Raw genomic sequence first — 17,478 nt, 5'->3', positions numbered from 1 at the left:
CTAGGTGCAAAAGAGGCAAAAATGGACTTCCTAACAGCCCCACCTCCTCATGAATAATGAATAAAGCCGGGCTAATGAAGGCTCGGTGGAGCCCTGTCCCCTTGGGAAGCGCTTAGGGCTTCAGTACCCCTTCCACAGTCCGGGTTAGGGGGCCCCTCTCCCTACCAGCCTGTGGGTCCCGACGTCTCCAGTCTCTCTGCCCCGAGTGCCCGAGCACGGGGGGTTACCGCACCATAGAACCAGAGGTCACAAAGGCCACGGATACCCTTACAATGCCACGTTGGTCCTGAACGTTCCCACAGTCACCAGGACCTCCCCTGAAACAAGCCGTCCCCCAATACAGCCTTGACTTCAGGAACCTCAAATTTCACCTACCCGCTTAGGGAGTGCCCCAAATTCTGCCCCGTTAAGAGAGTACTCAGAATACTCATACATAGACCCTAAAGGTCTCCTCCAACATCCTCTTACACCCTGTCTCTGACAGATAGCTACATCCTGCCTCCGAGGGATACTCCCTAAAACAGATCCCACATCCCACCCACCTCGAGTCCCCGAAGATCACTTGTTTAGGATCCCTCTCCAAACAGCTGCCCCTAATAGCCACCCGGGGCCCGGAGCCTTCAAACATGCCCATTGGGGGTTCCCCGAAACTGAGATCGCCTCCCTCAGATGCTGTCCACGGGCTGGGGGGTACCCACCGTGCTCTAACTCACCCCCTAAGTCGAGCGGAAGCCTCGCCTTCCTACTGGAGATGAGCCGACGCCACGGGGCAACGGAAGAGCAAGGCAGCTTCTCCGTCGCCCAAGAGAAGCCAGAGTTTGCGCGGAGCTCGAAAGCGCGGGGCCTCGGGTGCCTCGGTTGGAACGTACCACGGACGCTCAGCTCAGAGGGGTGTCTGCCTCAGCGGCCGCGCCGTCAGCGGCCCGCGTCAGACCCGAACACCCCTGCGGGTTGTGGTCCTTCCCAGAAGCACGGGGCATGCTGGGGGTAGTAGTTCAGCCCAGCTGGTGCTTGGTGCACGTGGTGAGCATCCGCTCCAGATTACTGGAAAAAGTAAACCTAACTGTGGAACTCTGGGCGCGGTGCTCTGGGGCGTGGGAAAGGGCAGCGGAACGCTCTTCCATCAGATCGTTCCCTTCTTATTTATCCTTTCCCTGACCTCAGAGACCTGCCCTGGTACCCCAAGTACAGTAGTCGCTGGATGCCTCTGGGAGAAGGTGACATGTGGAAAGTGAGGAATTGAGGCCCCAGTAACACGAGGAAACCATCCCAGACAGGGAAACCATTCTGGACAGAGGGTACATCAGGTGCAAAGCCCCGAGGTTGCAAGTTGCTGTAATGTTTGAGGACTAGCACAACAGTCCACAGCTGGCAAGGCGTGAGGAAGGGAGGGCACCGTGAGATAAGGTGGAGGCCATAACAAGTAGGGCATTGTAAGTCAGCCAGAGATGGGAGAGCTGTAAAAGGGGGTTTTCAGCGGGGGAGTCACGTCATAGAAACTATCTGGCTGCTCTGTGTGGTGAGAGAAGAAATTAAGAAGAAAGGTGGAGGCAGAAAAACCAGTGAAAAGGCTACTGTCAGTCGGAGAAGTGATGAGGGGATCAGAGTAAGATGGCAGGTGTGAAGAGGGAGCACCCTAATCAAGACATGGAAACTGCCATGGGCAGTGGCTCGGTTGGTTGGAGTATCCTCCCGCACACCAAAAGGTTATGGGTTCCACTCCCCATCAGGGCACATACCTAGGTTGCAGAGGGTCCAATCCCAGGTTTGAGCACTAGGCAACCGATGTGAGGGAGTTTTCCCTCACATTGATGTTTCTCTCTCCCTCTCTCTCTCTCTCAAATCAATACAAACGTATCTTCTGTGAGGATTAAAAAAGTAAAAAATTAAAAAGATATGGAACCTCTTCATTATCCCAGAAAGCTACCTTGCAATCCTTTCCAGTAAACAACACGCTCTCCACCTCCATCCTATGCTGACTGCCATCACCATGTGTTCCATCTGATTGAGGATTCCTCAAAAGTGGACTCATACAGTCTACATTCTTTTTGTGTCCTTTCCCCTCAACATGTTTGTGAGATTCAGTCATGCTGCTTGTATTCATATTTTGTTCCTTTTTATTGCTGAGTTGTATTCCATTATATGAATAGACCATAATTTATCCATTCTCCTCTTGTTGCATGTTTGGGTTACCAGTCCTGGGCTATTACGAATACAGCTGCTATGAATACGCATATAACAAGTCCTTTTGTTGATGTTTGCATTTATCTGGGGTAAACATCTAGGAATGGAATTGTTAAGTCATAGGATAAGTATATGCTTACCTTTGTATGAAACAGCCAAAGTTTCCCAGAGTGGCTGTGCGATTTACTGCTGCCAGCCATACAGGAGAAATCTTTGTTGGGGCCCCATGGTAACAGCCTGGAGAGGATGGGGACAAGGGTAGATCCAAATGGTCCTGGTAGCGATCCCTGGGACCTGGGATTGGCAGGCCAAGCTTCTCTCTTCACCACTTGGGGTCATCAGCCCTTCAAGGGCACAGGGCCTACTGGTGCCAGATTGCTATTGTTATCCACTTGGAGATGCCCTAGGGCAGTGGTTCTCAACCTTCCTAATGCCACGACCCTTTAATACAGTTCCTCATGTGGTGATCCCCAATTTCATTGTTACAAATTGAACATAAAGCATAGTGATTAATCACAAAAACAGTATGTAATTATGTATGTGTTTTCCGATGGTCTTAGGCGACCCCTGTGAAAGGGTCGTTCGACCCCCAAAGGGGTCGCGACCCACAGGTTGAGAACCGCTGCCCTAAGGCATTGTCCCAGACCCAGGGAGGGCCAAATGCAGTGTAGCCTTGCCATTACAGAACAAATTCCCCTGCAGGATGGGAAGGCCAGGGGATGGGGCAGGGGTGGGCAAACTTTTTGACTCGAGGGCCACAATGGGTTCTTAAACTGGACCGGAGGGCCAGAACAAAAGCATGGATGGAGTGTTTGTGTGAACTAATATAAATTCAAAGTAAACATCATTACATAAAAGGGTACGGTCTTTTTTTTTTCTTTCTTTTTATTCATTTCAAACGGGCCGTATCCGGCCCGTGGGCCGTAGTTTGCCCACGGCTGGGATGGGGTATTCCAAATCCTGGCTCTGACCCAGGTGGACCTCAAGCTTGCCAGTGCCCTGGTGATACTGAATTTCTTAGCACAGCAGGACCTTCTGGCCCTGACAATGGTGAAAGGCTGTGACCAGAATCTTGTGGGTTGGGCCACAGGCCAGAACCCATGTTCTGCCTGCCCCACCCCACACTGAGCTGGTAGTTACCATGTATACCCACTGAATGCCATCACTGCCACCCACCTCAGCCCCTTCTCTATCTTTGTGTATGCTCCCGTGTCTGTGTGGGCCACAAACAATGCTGGGACATGAGAAAGAGACATGCAAGCTGTGGACTTTTCAGCTTTTATTACAAAAAGAACTTGATGCTAGCCCAGTTTTCCAACAAGTCACCAACTCAAAGTCTGACGTGGTCAGGGCCTGTCTGGCTGGGGAGTGGGCTGGTGGACAGGTGCAGAGCCCTGCTCAAAACAGCAGACATTCATTCTTCCCGTCCTGGGCTGGTAGGAGCAGATGTCGAAGTAGCTCTCACAGGTCCTCACTGGGCCTCGTTAAAGCGGGTCACCATTGTCTTGTGCAATGTTTCCTTGTAGGACTCGGTGGAGGTGACCCCATAGGAGCTGCCTCGGGCACCCAAACCAGAACCCCGCACCCGTGTCTGGGCCTGTGTGAGGAAGGCAGACTGTCAGGGCACAGGGCCTACTGGTGCCAGATTGCTTACAGTCATCCACTGGGGGGTTGGGGGCCAGGTGGGGCTGCAGCAGAGAGAAATGGAGGATGGGGGTGGGATCACAGGAGACTGACCTCAATGGGGGTCACAATACCCTGCTTCTTGCGACCCAGGCCACTGCCCTCTTTCCAGCCCATGGCCTGGAGCATGCGACTGCCGATGTTGTCACTGCCCAGACCATCCCGCGTGGGCTGCTCAAAGTCTCTGCAGGGGACAGCAGTACAGTGTGAGTGACTGGCCTGCTGGCCCCAGGCCCCCCACCTGGCCCTGGGCACTCACACGGAGGCGGCAGACATGCCACCATACTTCCTCCTCTTAGGCTCTGGTGGCTCAGGGATGCCATACTTCTCTCTGCGTTCAGCTGCCCGGTCCCGGTACTTCATTTGCTGAAAGTTTGTGTGTGTGAGAGAATGGGGGAGCTGGTCACTACTGGCAGGATATATGGGCATCGATGGGGAGTCCCATGAGGAGGATCCAGGTTAGGCAGGCAGGACACTGTGGGTGTGAGCAGCTGGCATGGGGGGATTGGGAGAAAGCCTCACAGGGACAGGATGCGAGATACCTGATGGCAGCCAGGCCGTTCTCAGCTAAGAACTTGAGCACCAGCTGCCCGAGGGGATGGACATGGCAAGGGACAGGGGGGATGGAGTCTAGGAGTGGGTCACACCTCACCTCCATGTCATTCTTCTCAAGTGCTTCTAGTTCATTTTCTGACAGGTGCGCTCGCCGGTGAATCTCAAGGTTTTGCTACAAGAGGACAGGAGGAGTGAAGGGGCTGGGCCGGGTTGGGCCGGGCCGGGCCGGACCAAGGTTCCCTGCCACACCTCCCTCTGTCACCTTGTGGAGCCCGGAGAGCTGCTGGTGCCGGATGAGCGCCTCCTTGCTGGGGAACTGGCGCCGGCAGAGCAGGCAGGCCAGCTTCTGCCAGTCTGTGAGCTTCTCTTCCCGCTCCGGGCCCCCTCGCTCCTGCTCCTCCTCACTGTCACTCTCCCCGCTGTAGGCGGCCACCAACCCTCGGGGTGGGCTCTGTAGAAGGCAGGAGGGCACAGGAGGTCAGGCCTGGCAAGGTCAGAGGCACCTGACCCCTCTTTCTGGCCTGGGCACTCACTGGGCGGTCGTCGCTGGCCAGTTTCGGGAGATCCATGCTGGTGTGCTGCCTCTCAGCGAGTGCTCCCTGAGGTGGAAGGACACAAGTTCAGGGACTCCACAGGGACCGGCAGGATGATAAGATGGGGCAAGGGGTGTGGATGGGCGGCCACACCATACCTTCTTCTCCAGGATGGCGTAGCCCGCATCTGCGGTGGCTGACTCCCGCCTCTCATCGTCCCGCAGGGAGCTGATAGGCTGGAAGCTGTTTTTGAAGTTTTCTTTCTGCTTGTTGAGACTGCGGGCCCAGCGCTCCATGTCCTTGGCGATCTAGGGGTGGGGGTAGGGGGCGGTGAGGCGCTCAGAAACCCAGCTTCATTCACTGTCCACTGGCCCTGCAGCAGCCCGCCCCACCCTGCCCTGCACCTCAAGCAGGTGAGACAGGCAGTGGGGAAAGCTCCCATTTCTTGTCATACTGTCATCAATGGTCAGCAAACCCCTCTCCAGCTGTGCCCCCATTCTCCTGACAGACACCCGCATTATGATGTTCCCTGTGTTTTTTCGTTTCACCATTCTAAAATGCACAGGATGGCTTTCTCTGTCTATAATTTTTATTTACATCTGATCTTTTGCCACATCCCATATTATATTGATTTCCCCCCACGCACAACACCACTTTTAGAATTGACCAGATTGCCGATTTCTTGCTTTTAAGGGCTGCACTCAGACTGTCATACTCTCCCTATACACATGGACATTGAGGTTCCTGCCAACTGCCCAGACACAGAACACTGCAGTGGCTGGTTCCTACCCACCCCCTGCAGGGCCTGAGTTCTCTGGAACATATCTACATGCAGACACGGACACCCCATAGTGTGAAGTGGGGTGATCCCAAAGGTGTATGCAGGCCCACACCGGCCTACACTCCCACCAGCAGCGTGAGGCTTCCCACTGGGGGACAGGAAAGCTGACAAAGCTCACGTGGACAGCACTGGCCACCTCAGGGAGGTGTGAGGCCCTGTCCCGTACTGAGGAGACTGCCCTGCCTGAAGGTCACATAGCAAAGAACAGAGCTAGATCAGGGCCTGGTATCTATCCCTGGAGCAAAATCCCTGCCCACGTACGCATGTTCCCTCAGCAGCGGGGGTAACAGGACAGAAAGGCAGTCGTTGGAAGACATGAATAGCCAGCAGTGACTGCCGGGCCTGGGTGCTCACCTGCTGGGCCGTCTTGGTCTTGTGCTTCTCCTTCTTCTCTTTGCCCTCCTTGGAAGGCGCCCCTGTCTCCTTATGCCCGTCGGCCGACTGCTCCAGGGCAGGAACATAGGTCCGCCTCTCCCCATCCCAGTACAGGTACTGCTGGCTCTGAGCATTGTAGTAATACTGCGGTGGAGGAGGGGGAAGGGGAATAAGGGAGGAACTCAAGAAGGGAAATGCAGACCCCACCCGCTCGCTCCCTGAGCCGCCCCATCACCTGGGAGTTGGGGTCGTAGTAGAGGCCAGTCTGAGGATCATAGTAGTAGCCGGATGTCTCATCGTACTGGTAGGTGGAGACGTCAGGAACAGCTGGGGATGGTAAGGGGGAGTCAAACCCCTCCCTGCCTTGTGAAGAACTCCCCACCGCCCACCCACAGGCCGGGCTACTCACGGTACTGGCTGTAGGACTCCTGGGCAGTGGGGCTGGTGGCTGGTGGCAGGGCAGAGCTGGGATGGGTGGGGCTCTGGAGCTCAGATTTGAGCACAGCAGGCGACATGATGGTGTATGACTGCTCACGGGGCCAGACAAGGGAACAGGGCTCAGTGTCTGCTTGTGCCCACGGCGCCCACCCCCTCGGGGTCTCCCTCCAGCTCCCTCACCTGGCTGTTGGCAGCAGCGCTCTGGCTGCCGCTGGCCTCGGCTGCCGACTGCTGGTAGATGCCAGGGGTGGCACCAGCTTGGGCGCGGGAAAAAGCCTGCAGCGACACAGAGTCTGCCCCCGGCTCTAGGGAGGCCTCGGCACCTGGAAAGAACAGGGAGGAACGCATCTGTGAATGGCGGGGCCCAGGACCCCGTGCCTGCCGGCCCCCACGTGGGATTGAGGAGAGACGCTGGGGCTCACCTGCTCCAGCTGGGTCCCCTTTGGTTCCAGTCATGCCAGGGCCCTTGGCGCTCTTGAGGTAGCCATGGGCATAGAGGGAGGACTCTGTGCCCTGGCTGCCGCCATAGCCCTCATCCTGTTGATAGTAGCTGTAGTCGACCGATGATTCCTCAGTGGTGGCCCAGGCACCCTCCCCACCCTGGGAGGCCTGAGGGGCAGGTGGGAGGGGCTCATTAGCAAAGGAGGGGAGACAGGGGGGAATAACCTGCTAAGAAGCGGCTGCCCACAGCTGAGGCTAGTGTCTGCCGACAGAAAGCATGCGGCCCTCAGACAAGTGAGGTGAGAGGGCTGCCGGGCACAGCGGAACAGGGAGGCAGCAGAAACAAGACAGGAACAAAGATGCATGCCAAACGCTCCCGGGGCTGGCGCTGGTACGTCTGTTGTGTGGTGCATGTGCTGGGCATCAGATCAAGGAAAGTATCATACTCCCCTTCTTTAGTCTCAGCTCCCAATTTTCCTCTAGCCCCTTATCAATTCCTTTTTATTAGAGAAAGTTGTAATAATTCAGGACGATACAATAGCCGCCACACAGGAGAGAAAAGCAGCCACAGCGGCATGGAAAATGGAAGCCTGGGAGGTGAGGAGGAGAGAGTGAGGCTTTAGAGCCCACGGCAGCCACTGTGAGAGGGTTTTGGGTCCGCGGAAAGCCAAAATAGCAAGCCAGCCCTCCTGATGGCAGAGAGGGTGCGAGAGGGTCGCGGTGGCCATCTATCCAGATGCCGGGGCGGAGAAGAGTCTTTGAGTACCTGTGAGATGGCCCACTGGGCCGCAGCAATGGCAGTGCTGGCCACAGAGGCAGCATTGATGCGGCTGCCTTCGTTGGAGGCCATGTCCCTGGGGAGGATGTCAGACACTGGGAGTGAGATGGGGGACCCCCAGCTGGGGGACAAACTGGGAAGGGACACAGGTGGGACCCTGACCTCTTAGAACCCTTTGCAAACTCAACGTTGATGGTCTTGCCATCGATGGTGAGCGGCGGGTGCAGGGCCTGCAGGATCTGTAGCAGCTGAGCTGCCTCCTAGGGGAAGGAGGGGAGGCAGGGGCAGAAGGGTCAGGCCCGGGGAGGTCCCCGGCTCCATTGCCCCATTGCCAGCCATGGGGCCGCGGTGGGGGCTGGGGTCAGGGTCCCCCCTCCCCACCCCGGGGGCCGGGACACTGGCTGCCCGGCCCCCCCTGTGCCGCCCTCACCACGATGGTGGAGAGCTGGATGAAGGCGAAGCCGCGGTTCAGTTGCGTCTGCTTGTCCTTGATGACTCGGACGTTGGAGGAGGATAGCACTGCGTAGGGTGCCAGGGCCCCCAGGATGGAGTCCATGGTGCTGTGTGGGTTCAGGTTGCGCAAAATGATGGCTGCGGGAAGGGGCCCAGCATGAGGGGGCGCCCTTGATTCTCTGCTCCAGCCCTCCCCTTTGCAGGCTCCCACTGCACCCTCTCCTCTGGCCTCCACATTTTTGCACCTGCTGCTTCCCCTCACTTCTTCCTCCTGGACAAACTATGCCTGTCAGTTCCAAGTCCCAGCTCAGTCGCTCACCTACCGAGAACTCCCAACACACCCCCAAAGTCGAGTCAGGCCATGCTCCTCCCCTGCTCTCCCCCCACTAGCTGGAGACCCCTGGGAGGACGACTAGTAAGTCCTGGTCAGCATCTCTCTGGCCTTGGACAGCGCAGCCCAGACACCCGAGGGCAGGGAGGAAGAAGGAACAAACAACTGACTCACTGTCGTTGGCGTTCTCGGAGCTTGGCTCTGAGCCCTGGGACAGGGACTGGGAGGCCAGCACTCCCTGGGCCTGGTAGGGCTGCGGCAAGGGGAGCAGGCCTTGGCTCAGCTCCCGTCCACCCAGCGGCAGCGTCTGCTGATCCAGCCTGGCACCCAGGGGCAGCTTCTGCTCTGCCTCTGTCAGGGGAGGCAGGAGATAGGGTAGTGACAAAGGCGAGGCTCCAAGGCTGGCCACCCTCTGCCCTCTCCCACCAGCGTCCTGGGAGCGGGGAGGTGTGAGGCCTCACCTGACTTGGGCACACCGCACTTGAAGCACTTCTCACGGCGTTTGAAGTTCTGGACGCCACACTGTGAGGCACAGGCCAGGCCGTCAGAGTGGGGCGGGGGGGGGGGAGGCTTCCCGTTATGCCCTCCAAACCTGGATCCATGGGTCCCCCAGGGAACCCTGGCCCGCCCCGGTAAAGGGAGGCTGCAGAAGCAGGAGGCAGGGGGCTCTGGCTGTCATTCTCAGGCCTCTGAATCTCCCCTTTACACGGTCTCAAATCTGTCCCTAGTGCCAATCCAGCTCAGGAATCGACAACTTTACCACCCAGGAAACTGCTGCCTCCTCCGAGGTACCAACTCCCAGGACCGTTCCTTTAGTACAGTGGTCGGCAAACTGCGGCTCGCGAGCCACATGCGGCTCTTTGGCCCCTTGAGTGTGGCTCTTCCACAAAATACCGACTTCTGTGCATGGGCCACGAAGTTTCAATCGCACTGTACGTGCGCGCCCACACGTGGTATTTTATGGAAGGGCCACACTCAAGGGGCCAAATAGTCGCATGTGGCTCGCGAGCCGCAGTTTGCCGACCACTGCTTCAGTAGGTTCCTCTTCCCCAAACTTGCTTCCCTGTTCAGAAACCTCCGATGTTTCTCTCCCTAAAAGCCAGGAGTCCCTCTCTTGCCAGATTTCCATCCTTTCTTTATCTCAAGGACTAGGTTGGGTCCTGCTGCTCTGGAGAAATCTGCCTCTGGAGACCCCCCCGCCCCCAGCTGCCACACTTCTCTGCTCCAAGGTCAGGTACTGAGCACCACTCTTGTGCCAGGCTCTGCCCTGCATGCCTAGGATGTGGCCTCTGCCCTCAGGGCCTACCAAGAGCACAGAGGGGCAGGTGAGTGTGTGGGTCCGGGCACCAGCAGGGCCCTGAGGGGCACCGCTCACTCGGCTTGGGCAGGTCAGCAGGGTGTCTGGTTTGGTGTGGGTTTGCGGGGAAACCAGAGGTTTGCTGTAGCTGGTGAAGGACAGTGAGGAGACAGGCAAAAGGTGATGCTAGGTTATGGAGGATGGTGCCACTGAAGCTCAGAGTTATGGGGGTTTTAAGCAGAGAAGGTCAAGGGCAGGTGGTTCTGAGGAATGTTACAGGTGAGAAGGTAGGAAAGACGCCAGCATACCAGAGAGGGGCCATGGTGACTGTCTGGGGGAGGGGAGGACTGGCCTGTGCTGTGGGAATAGCAGGGAGGGCATCTCTTTTTCTTTCTTTCTTTCTTTTTTTTAATCCTCACCTGAGGACATTTTTCCATTGATTTTTAGGGAGAGTGGAAGAGAGAGGGAGAGACAGAGAGAAACAGCAATGTGAGAGGCACACTTTGATTGGTTTCCTCCTGCATGCGCCCTGACCAGAGCCCAGGTCAGAGAGGAGCCTGCAGCATGCCCTTGACTGGAATCGAACCCGGGACCCTTCAGTCTGCAGGCCAATGCTCTAGCCACTGAGCCAAACCGGCCAGGGTGGGAGGGTATTTCTATAATGGCAGTGACAGGACCCAATAACCAACAAGATGTGGGGGGTGAAAAAGGGAAAGGAGAGAATTCCCTGGTCTCGAGGAGTGTGAAAATATAGGGGGAGATGGAGTTCCACTGTTGCTTTGTCCCTACCTCTCTGACAGTAGACACCTGCCTTCTGGCATCATTATTTTTTTTTAACACAAAAGCCTAACCCCATTCCTAGGCAGAATTCATCTTGAGGAGAGGGCTGGGGACTCCCCAAGCCTTCTGCCCTCCCCTCCGGTCTCAGGACTGCCACCCAGCTGTGGGGGGTGGGGCTACAGCTTAGGGCTGCTTGTGAGGCTGGCCCCGGGCGAGACCTGCACCCATGGCCCCAGTAATCAGGAGCAAGTCATGGCTCAGGGCTCACCCAGTGCCACCTCTCTGGAACCTCAGCTTCCTCTCCGGGACTAGAACTACAAAAGCCTACAGCCCGAGCCCCCAGTCTCAGGTGGACATGGCTCTGTCACAGTGGCCTTTCAGGTCAGGTCACCTAACATGGACTCTCGAACACCCTGTGCCTTCCTTCAGAATAACGGCTGGCGGCAAACGGTGCTACCTGTGGGCCAGCAGCTGTTCCAAGTGTGACCTTCTCATCACATTTTAATCCGCCCAAGCACCTTTGGGGCCATGTCTCATTACTATTCGCATGCTAGAGATGGGAAAGCGAGGTAGAGAGAGGGAAAGGGCCATGATCAGAATCCAGGTGGAGCTGGGAGAGTCTCATTCCAGCCAGTGTGGTCTGAGGTCCGCATCTTACACACTATGTCATGCCTCCACTATCACTAGTTCATCGTTTACATAAGTATTTGTTAACCATATACTGGGACTTCCAGCAAGAACACGCTTCATGAGGGCAGAGCCTGGCACCGAGTAAAAGCTCAGTACACACGGGTGGGTGGGTGAGTGGCAAGGAATTGTGGCCACTGGAGCTGAGCCAGCCCTCAGAGGTCCCAGGGGGACAGAGATGTTGCCGCCACGGCTGCTGCTGTTTCAGTCCGTGGCCGCCCCTGCCCACCGCCCCTGTACCTTGTTACACAGCCAGTCCTCATTGATCTTGGGCTTGGGGTCGCTGTAGTGCATGGACACCTTCTGGCCCAGGATGCTGAGCGAGTGCTGCAGGAAGAAGCAGAGCCGAGTGAGGCGCAGGCAGCAGTGCCCCAGCACCGCTTCAGCACAGGAGAAGAGAGTGAGCGAGCCCTTCAGCTGGATGGATGAGGGACAGGGAACGGAGGGAGGTCGGAGAACTGACGAGGGAAGAAGGAAGGGAAGGAGGGAGGGAAAGCGCCACAGCCCTGGGGCGCAGCTGTTTGCTGCCTTTGCAGGGCACGCGCGCACGCACACGTGAACACAAGCCAACCGGGCACACAGGGCTCGGCTGAGCGACGCTTGCCTGACAGTGGGGAAACCCCCACTCGGCCCTGACACTGCCAGGCCACACTCAGGGCCAGCACTACACAGGCTACACTGGGGATGAGGGGGGGCGGGAAGGGAGGGAGAGGAGGGGAGAGAAAGAGAGAGAGAGAGAGAGAGAGAGAATACACGCGCACTAGTGCTGGAGAAGGGGAGAAAGAAAGAGCCATATTGAAAAGATGGAAGTTCCTGCTGGGAGGCTGTCTCCCCGTGGCTGGCTGGATCCGGCACTAGCCTAGGGACCGGCATCAGCCTAGGGACCGGCAGAGGTGGTCCCAGGGGCGGCCCTGCTGAGCCCTCTTCCGACACACCTGCCCCCAATGCTTCCCACCAGTGTCAGTGCCACACACCAGGGAGCCAGGCTCTGGGTGGGCAAGCAGATCCTTGGGTCTCTCAAGGTCCCAAAGCTGCTGGGGGAGCAGCCCGTGCCACTCTCGGAGAGCAGGCTCCCCAGCAGAGGGCCGGTGGGGACTCCTGTGCAGGTAGGTGCAATGGGAGGACTAGGGCCGCAGGTGAGTCCTAGGGAATAAAACTAACACGCTTGACTGGTACTTTACATCAACAGAGCAATGCTGGCCTCTTGTGTAGGAATCAAAGGGCTAAACTCACATGTGGGGAGAGCTGGTAAGACGGGACTTGCTAATGACTGTGCCAACGGCTACATTCCCCCGTGGCTGGATCCAGCCATGCCTGAGAGTGGAACAAAGTACTGGCTCTGCCTAACCCCGGAGCAGGACAGTCCCCCTGGGCGTGGGAACCTTGGTGGAAGGCCCTTCCTTCTAGTCTTTTCTCTGAAAGCTCTGCCCGGAGAGGTGGAGGGGCAGAGCTGGTGCCTGGCAGGGGAGGGGCAGGTGGTGACTGTGGGCTCTTGATGGGCTGCCCAGTGGGTAGCGAGAGATGGAAAGAGGAGATATTGAGGGTCAGGAAGGGGGAGAGAGAGGGGATGGGGGAATGGGACACAGGGCCACAGGGCAGGGAACTGTGTCCATAAGAATCAGGCGATGGGGAGCGCTCGATTACAAAGTAGTATTTGTTTGGGGGGGGGGTTCAAGTGCGGCAAAGCAACCTGATTGGCTTCCATCCATCGTGTAGCGTCCTGCAAGTGACTAAACTCGACGAAGGCGAAGCCCCGGCTCTGACCTGGAGACAGCATTCAGATACAGACGCAGTGGGTTAGTCAACAGCTTTGGACACACGGCGTTCCCGGGGGCGGGACCCGAGGGGAGAGGATGGGGGCAGAGAGGGAAGGGGGAGAGGAGAAAGGAAGAAAGGAAGAGAAAGAAACAATCAGAGAGAAAGACCATGGGGTGGGAGGCCAGGTAGATGACTGGGAGGAGCAGGAGAGAGGAGAGGAGGAGGAAGGAAAACAGCCAGAGAGAGGAGGGTGGGTGGGAAAAGATATACACACGCCAGCTGGGAAGACAGAAGTGGGGCTCAGGCCAGCCCGGGGTGACAGAGACGGAGAGAAGGAGCTGGGAGGGAAAGGGTACGAGTAGAGATCTGTCTCCAGAGAAGGAAGGAGGGCAGGTGGGCAGGCTGCTGGCTCCACATGGGCCAGAATCAATGACAGATGGGCAGGGCCCAGCACAAGGCCAGGGGAGCCCAGGAGGGGCCCTGTAATAGGTGTTGAATCAAAGCAGCCAAAGGAAAGTTGGGTCGAGCTGCTCGGTGAGGCTAGGAAGGATCCAGGCCCATCAGGAACCTGGAAGGTTAGGGAAGTAATGTCACCTCAGCCTTACCACAGTACATGGGAGGTGGGCCCAGTGGGAAGAGTATAGCCGCCCACTGCCCAGGTCCTCCTAGACAGCAGGAGAACGGGGGCCGGGATCGGCCAGGCAGGCCTTGAAGAATCAGTGGGTATCTGGGAGACGTGCCCAGGGCCGGAGGAGGCTGCACCTGGAGCACTACTGTGGGCAGAGACCAGAATCTTAATAGCACGTGGCTGGGCCAGGGTGAAGTAGAGCAAGACCTGCGGGCTATCAAGGGAGACTCCAGGCCTGGCCAAGGCTAGGAAAGGAACCCGGGCCTTGAGTCTGCAGGAAGCAGCTGTACCTTCAGAGGCGTACACAGGGAGGGCGGAGATGTGGCGGGGCTTGAGGGGTGCATGCTTTATCTCCAAAAGAAGAACTGTTAGGATGCACAGGAGGATGGAATGGTATGATGAGAGAGAGAGAGAGAGAGAGAGAGAGAGAGAGAGAGAGAGAGAGAGAGAGACAGATAGATACAGAGAGAGAGAGACATAGTGAGATAGATAGATAGATAGATAGATAGATAGATAGACAGACAGATAGATAGATGATAGATAGATAGATGATAGATAGAGATATGAAGGCATGGGGAGGAGAGAGACTGAGATGGAGAGAGAAGCCCAGGCAGAGTGAGGCCCCACTGTGCCTGCCTTGGGGAGCCTGGGCCAGAGATCCTGTAGAGACAGCTCCCCCCAAAACCCCCTACTACCCTCAGGCCAGCTCCAAGCAGCCTGCAAGAGGGAGGGAGGGGACAGGTGGGCCAGAAATTCTGGCTGCTCCTTGGGATGAGCCCTGGGGTGAGAGCCATCCCCTGCCTCCCCTCTTGGGATACATGGGTGGGGCCATGCCGGACCTACTTTCTGGTCAGAGGCCGTTACCAGAAAAATGTTGGGGGGGGGGGAGTGAGGGCAGGGAAAGGAGAAGAACGGAGAGGGGAGGGGGTATATTGGGAGGTGGTTACCATCTCAGATACTCAGAGTCCCAGAGAGGAGGTTCCCCGGAGCCTGGCCCTGGCCCTGCCCCTGGGGAGCGCTCAGCTCGGCTCAGAGCTGCACCTCCTCCCCAACAGCCCCTCCAAAGAGACTGCTGGCCAGAGCTGTGAGGAGAGCGGGACGAAGGGGAGAGAACAAGAGGGGGACCCCAAGCTGCCCATCCCCAGCTGTGGTAGGAAGGCAGGGGAGGGAGGGTGCGGAGGAGGCAGAGGCAGGAGGAGACTGGTGGCGGAGGCTGGCCAGCAGCAGGGGGAGGCACTGGAACAAAAGCTCACCTGAGGATTTGTTTCTCATCAGCCGGACCTCACGCGCTTGGATGCCATGGGACTGCAGCTGGCCACGGATCTGTAAGGGGAGATACAGATTGGGGCCGGCTCAGCACAGGGGGCTGCTGGGTAGCTGAGGCCGGCTGGAGGCCTCCAGGCCCCGAGGGGCCATCAGTGATGCGCACACACACACCGTCTCCTCTTCCTCTCAAGGCTTTCCCCCAAATGACCAGAGCCCCAGACCCACACCAGTACCCAGTCTCAGCGTTCGGCCCCGGACTTGGAGAGTCAGTTGCAGAACCGGGCCTGGCGCAAGGTGAAGCATGGCAGCATGATGAGCCTTGGGGCAGAGAACGATACGAGAGCAAGCGAGCCTGGCCATGGAGAATGGTGGGCGGGGGCGGCCTGACCAGAGGCTTGGTGCAGCCACAAAGCGAGGAAAGCTGGGATGCAATTCTGGCCCTTGGCTAAGGGGCTGCCCTCTGCTTGCATCAAGAGACCCATGACACACATACGAAACCAGGAAGGACTGGGGTCTGAGCCAACGCCAAGCCATGTTTGCTCCTAGAACCTGAGTGGAGCAAAACCTGGGGCAGAGACAAAAAGGTGTGGTTTGGATGAAGTCAGCCGGAGGGAAGCTGCAGAGGCAGTTCGGGATCTGGCCCAGGTGCGGCAGGGTCTCTAGGCCAGTGGTGGCGCTCGCAGAAGCCTGAACGCCTCTGGGCCTCGGTTCCCTTATCAGGTTAAACAACAGAAAGGAGATTAAACACGCACACACGCACACGTAGGAGGATGAAAAAGGACACACACAGGAGGTTATCAGGACCACAAACACTCAGGAAGGGCTCAGGACACAGCAAGAATTAGGGCTCTGGGGTCCACCTGCTCGGTTTCAGACCCCAACTCTGCCTTGCCCCTCACTGGCTGGGACTTGGGACAAGTCACTTCACTGATGGGGGCCTGGCTTCCTCATCCAGAGAATGGAAAGACAAAGAGTACCTTCTCCGCGGGGTGGCTGTGAGGATTAAGTCAGAAATCCTCAAGAGAGGCCAGCACTCAGTACTGTCTGACCAGGAATGGGCCAGGCGGGTCAGACTGGAGGGCGGCTGGCAGATCTCAGAGGAGAGCTGAGCAGAGAATTCACAGGGAAGGGGGGTGGCAGAGAGGAGGAAGAGAAACAAGGAGGCTATTCTAGGGGCCCTCTCAGGGTTTTACTGGGGCTCTTTAGGGGAAGTCTCCAGGAGAAGGAGCAGGAGAAAAGGGAGGAAGATGGAAGGGAACACAGTGTGGAGAGACTGTTAGCAGCGGAGGAAGGAAGTCAAAGAAAAAACCCAAGGCTTGTCTGGCTGGAGTGGCTCAGTTGGTTGGAGCATTATCCTGTGCATGGTTCAATTCCCGTCAGGGCGCACACCCAGGTTGTGGGTTCGATCCCCAGTTGGGGCATTTACAGAAGGCAACTGATCAATGCTTCTCTCTTTCTCTCCCCCTTCCTCTCTGAGCAGTCTTTCTCCTCCCTCTGTTTCTCTGTCCCTGTCTCTCTCCCCCTTCCTCTCTCTAAGCATGAGGATTAAAAAAAGAAAAGAAAAGAAAAGAAAAAACCCCAGGCTTTGTGGCCAGGCCAGTGAGGGGATCTGATGCAGGTGACAAAAGAGGGCAGGGGGAGGGGTGAGAAGAAAACCTCAGAAAATCCCATGGGGACCCTTTCCACCAGCATCACCTCTACCACCAGCAATGCCTGGCATTGGGCCTGGCCAACGTCTGGCCCTCGACCCACATACGCAGAATGGACGAAGGACCAGGGGCATGTGCGGGAGGAATGCTCTGCTCCCTCCCGCATCCAATCTATCCGCCACTCCGCTCCTCCTTCCAGACCAGGAGACAAGGCCTGCCCGAGGCCAGGTCAGTGCGGAGAGCTGGGAGCCGGTGGGGAGAAGGGGTGAAGGTGCTGAGGGCAGGGTGAGGGAGAAGTTGAGGGCCCTGGAGGAGGAAACCCAGCCTGGCCTCCTGCTCTGCCACCTGCCCGGGGCCATGGGGGGGCACGTACGTCATCCTCAGTGGCTGCCTGTGGCAGCATCCTCAGCATGACGATGTTACTGGCCTTCTCCTCCTCCTCCTCCTCATCCTCCTCCTCCTCCTCCTCCCCTTGCTCCGTGCGATAGTCCTGGTCCCGATAGTCGCCGTCTCGGGGGAAGCCCGGCGGGCCAGTGGGGCTGTGCCTGTGCCGCCGCCGCCGCCTACGCTGAGTCTCGGAGCCCGGGGAGGCCTCGTAGGAATCCTGGCCAACAGAATAAGATGACAGACACCAGACGCGTAGTCAGTCTGGGGTGGGCCTGGGGGCTGGCCACTGGCTCTCTGAGGCAGGCAGGCTCTGAAAGCCAGGGCTGGGCGGGCTCCGGTTAAAGGCCTGGGGCAGGCAGGGGGGTAGGGGAGGCCCTGTTAGTCATCCTCCCCGTGACGTGAGGACTCTGGGGG

At 57.7% G+C, this 17,478-nt stretch overlaps 1 protein-coding gene across 14 annotated transcripts in view; it reads right to left on the bottom strand.

Moving 5' to 3' along the window:
- Nucleotides 1-3,448: 3,448 nt before the first annotated feature.
- Nucleotides 3,449-17,478, bottom strand: part of RBM10 (RNA binding motif protein 10) — a 30,831-nt gene continuing 16,801 nt past the window's right edge. For 2 of the 14 annotated variants that reach the window (XM_036304576.1, XM_036304565.1), the window contains exons 4-24: nt 17,051-17,281; nt 15,016-15,085; nt 13,067-13,140; nt 11,617-11,703; nt 9,074-9,134; nt 8,787-8,963; nt 8,259-8,419; nt 7,991-8,088; nt 7,817-7,904; nt 7,032-7,218; nt 6,790-6,932; nt 6,581-6,698; nt 6,407-6,498; nt 6,151-6,315; nt 5,114-5,263; nt 4,956-5,021; nt 4,685-4,873; nt 4,520-4,594; nt 4,127-4,233; nt 3,922-4,051; nt 3,449-3,781 (exon numbers count right to left, since the gene is read on the bottom strand). In XM_036304576.1, coding sequence (XP_036160469.1) covers nt 3,656-3,781; nt 3,922-4,051; nt 4,127-4,233; nt 4,520-4,594; nt 4,685-4,873; nt 4,956-5,021; nt 5,114-5,263; nt 6,151-6,315; nt 6,407-6,498; nt 6,581-6,698; nt 6,790-6,932; nt 7,032-7,218; nt 7,817-7,904; nt 7,991-8,088; nt 8,259-8,419; nt 8,787-8,963; nt 9,074-9,134; nt 11,617-11,703; nt 13,067-13,140; nt 15,016-15,085; nt 17,051-17,281 — 2,595 coding nt within the window. In that variant the 3' untranslated portion in view covers nt 3,449-3,655. Of the gene's footprint in view, nt 3,873-3,921; nt 4,052-4,126; nt 4,234-4,519; nt 4,595-4,684; nt 4,874-4,955; nt 5,022-5,113; nt 5,264-6,150; nt 6,316-6,406; nt 6,499-6,580; nt 6,699-6,789; nt 6,933-7,031; nt 7,219-7,816; nt 7,905-7,990; nt 8,089-8,258; nt 8,420-8,786; nt 8,964-9,073; nt 9,135-11,146; nt 11,240-11,616; nt 11,704-13,066; nt 13,141-15,015; nt 15,086-17,050; nt 17,282-17,478 lie in introns of those variants that run through there. The other 12 variants (XM_036304568.1, XM_036304572.1, XM_036304573.1 and 9 more) reach the window with 10 other exon arrangements.

The sequence above is a fragment of the Myotis myotis genome, unplaced genomic scaffold (assembly GCF_014108235.1).
Source record: "Myotis myotis isolate mMyoMyo1 unplaced genomic scaffold, mMyoMyo1.p scaffold_m19_p_4, whole genome shotgun sequence".
In the NCBI taxonomy this organism is placed as follows: Eukaryota; Metazoa; Chordata; class Mammalia; order Chiroptera; family Vespertilionidae; genus Myotis; species Myotis myotis.
The sequence above is the reverse complement of the archived record's forward strand: the minus strand, read 5'-3'. Positions and strand labels throughout refer to the sequence as shown.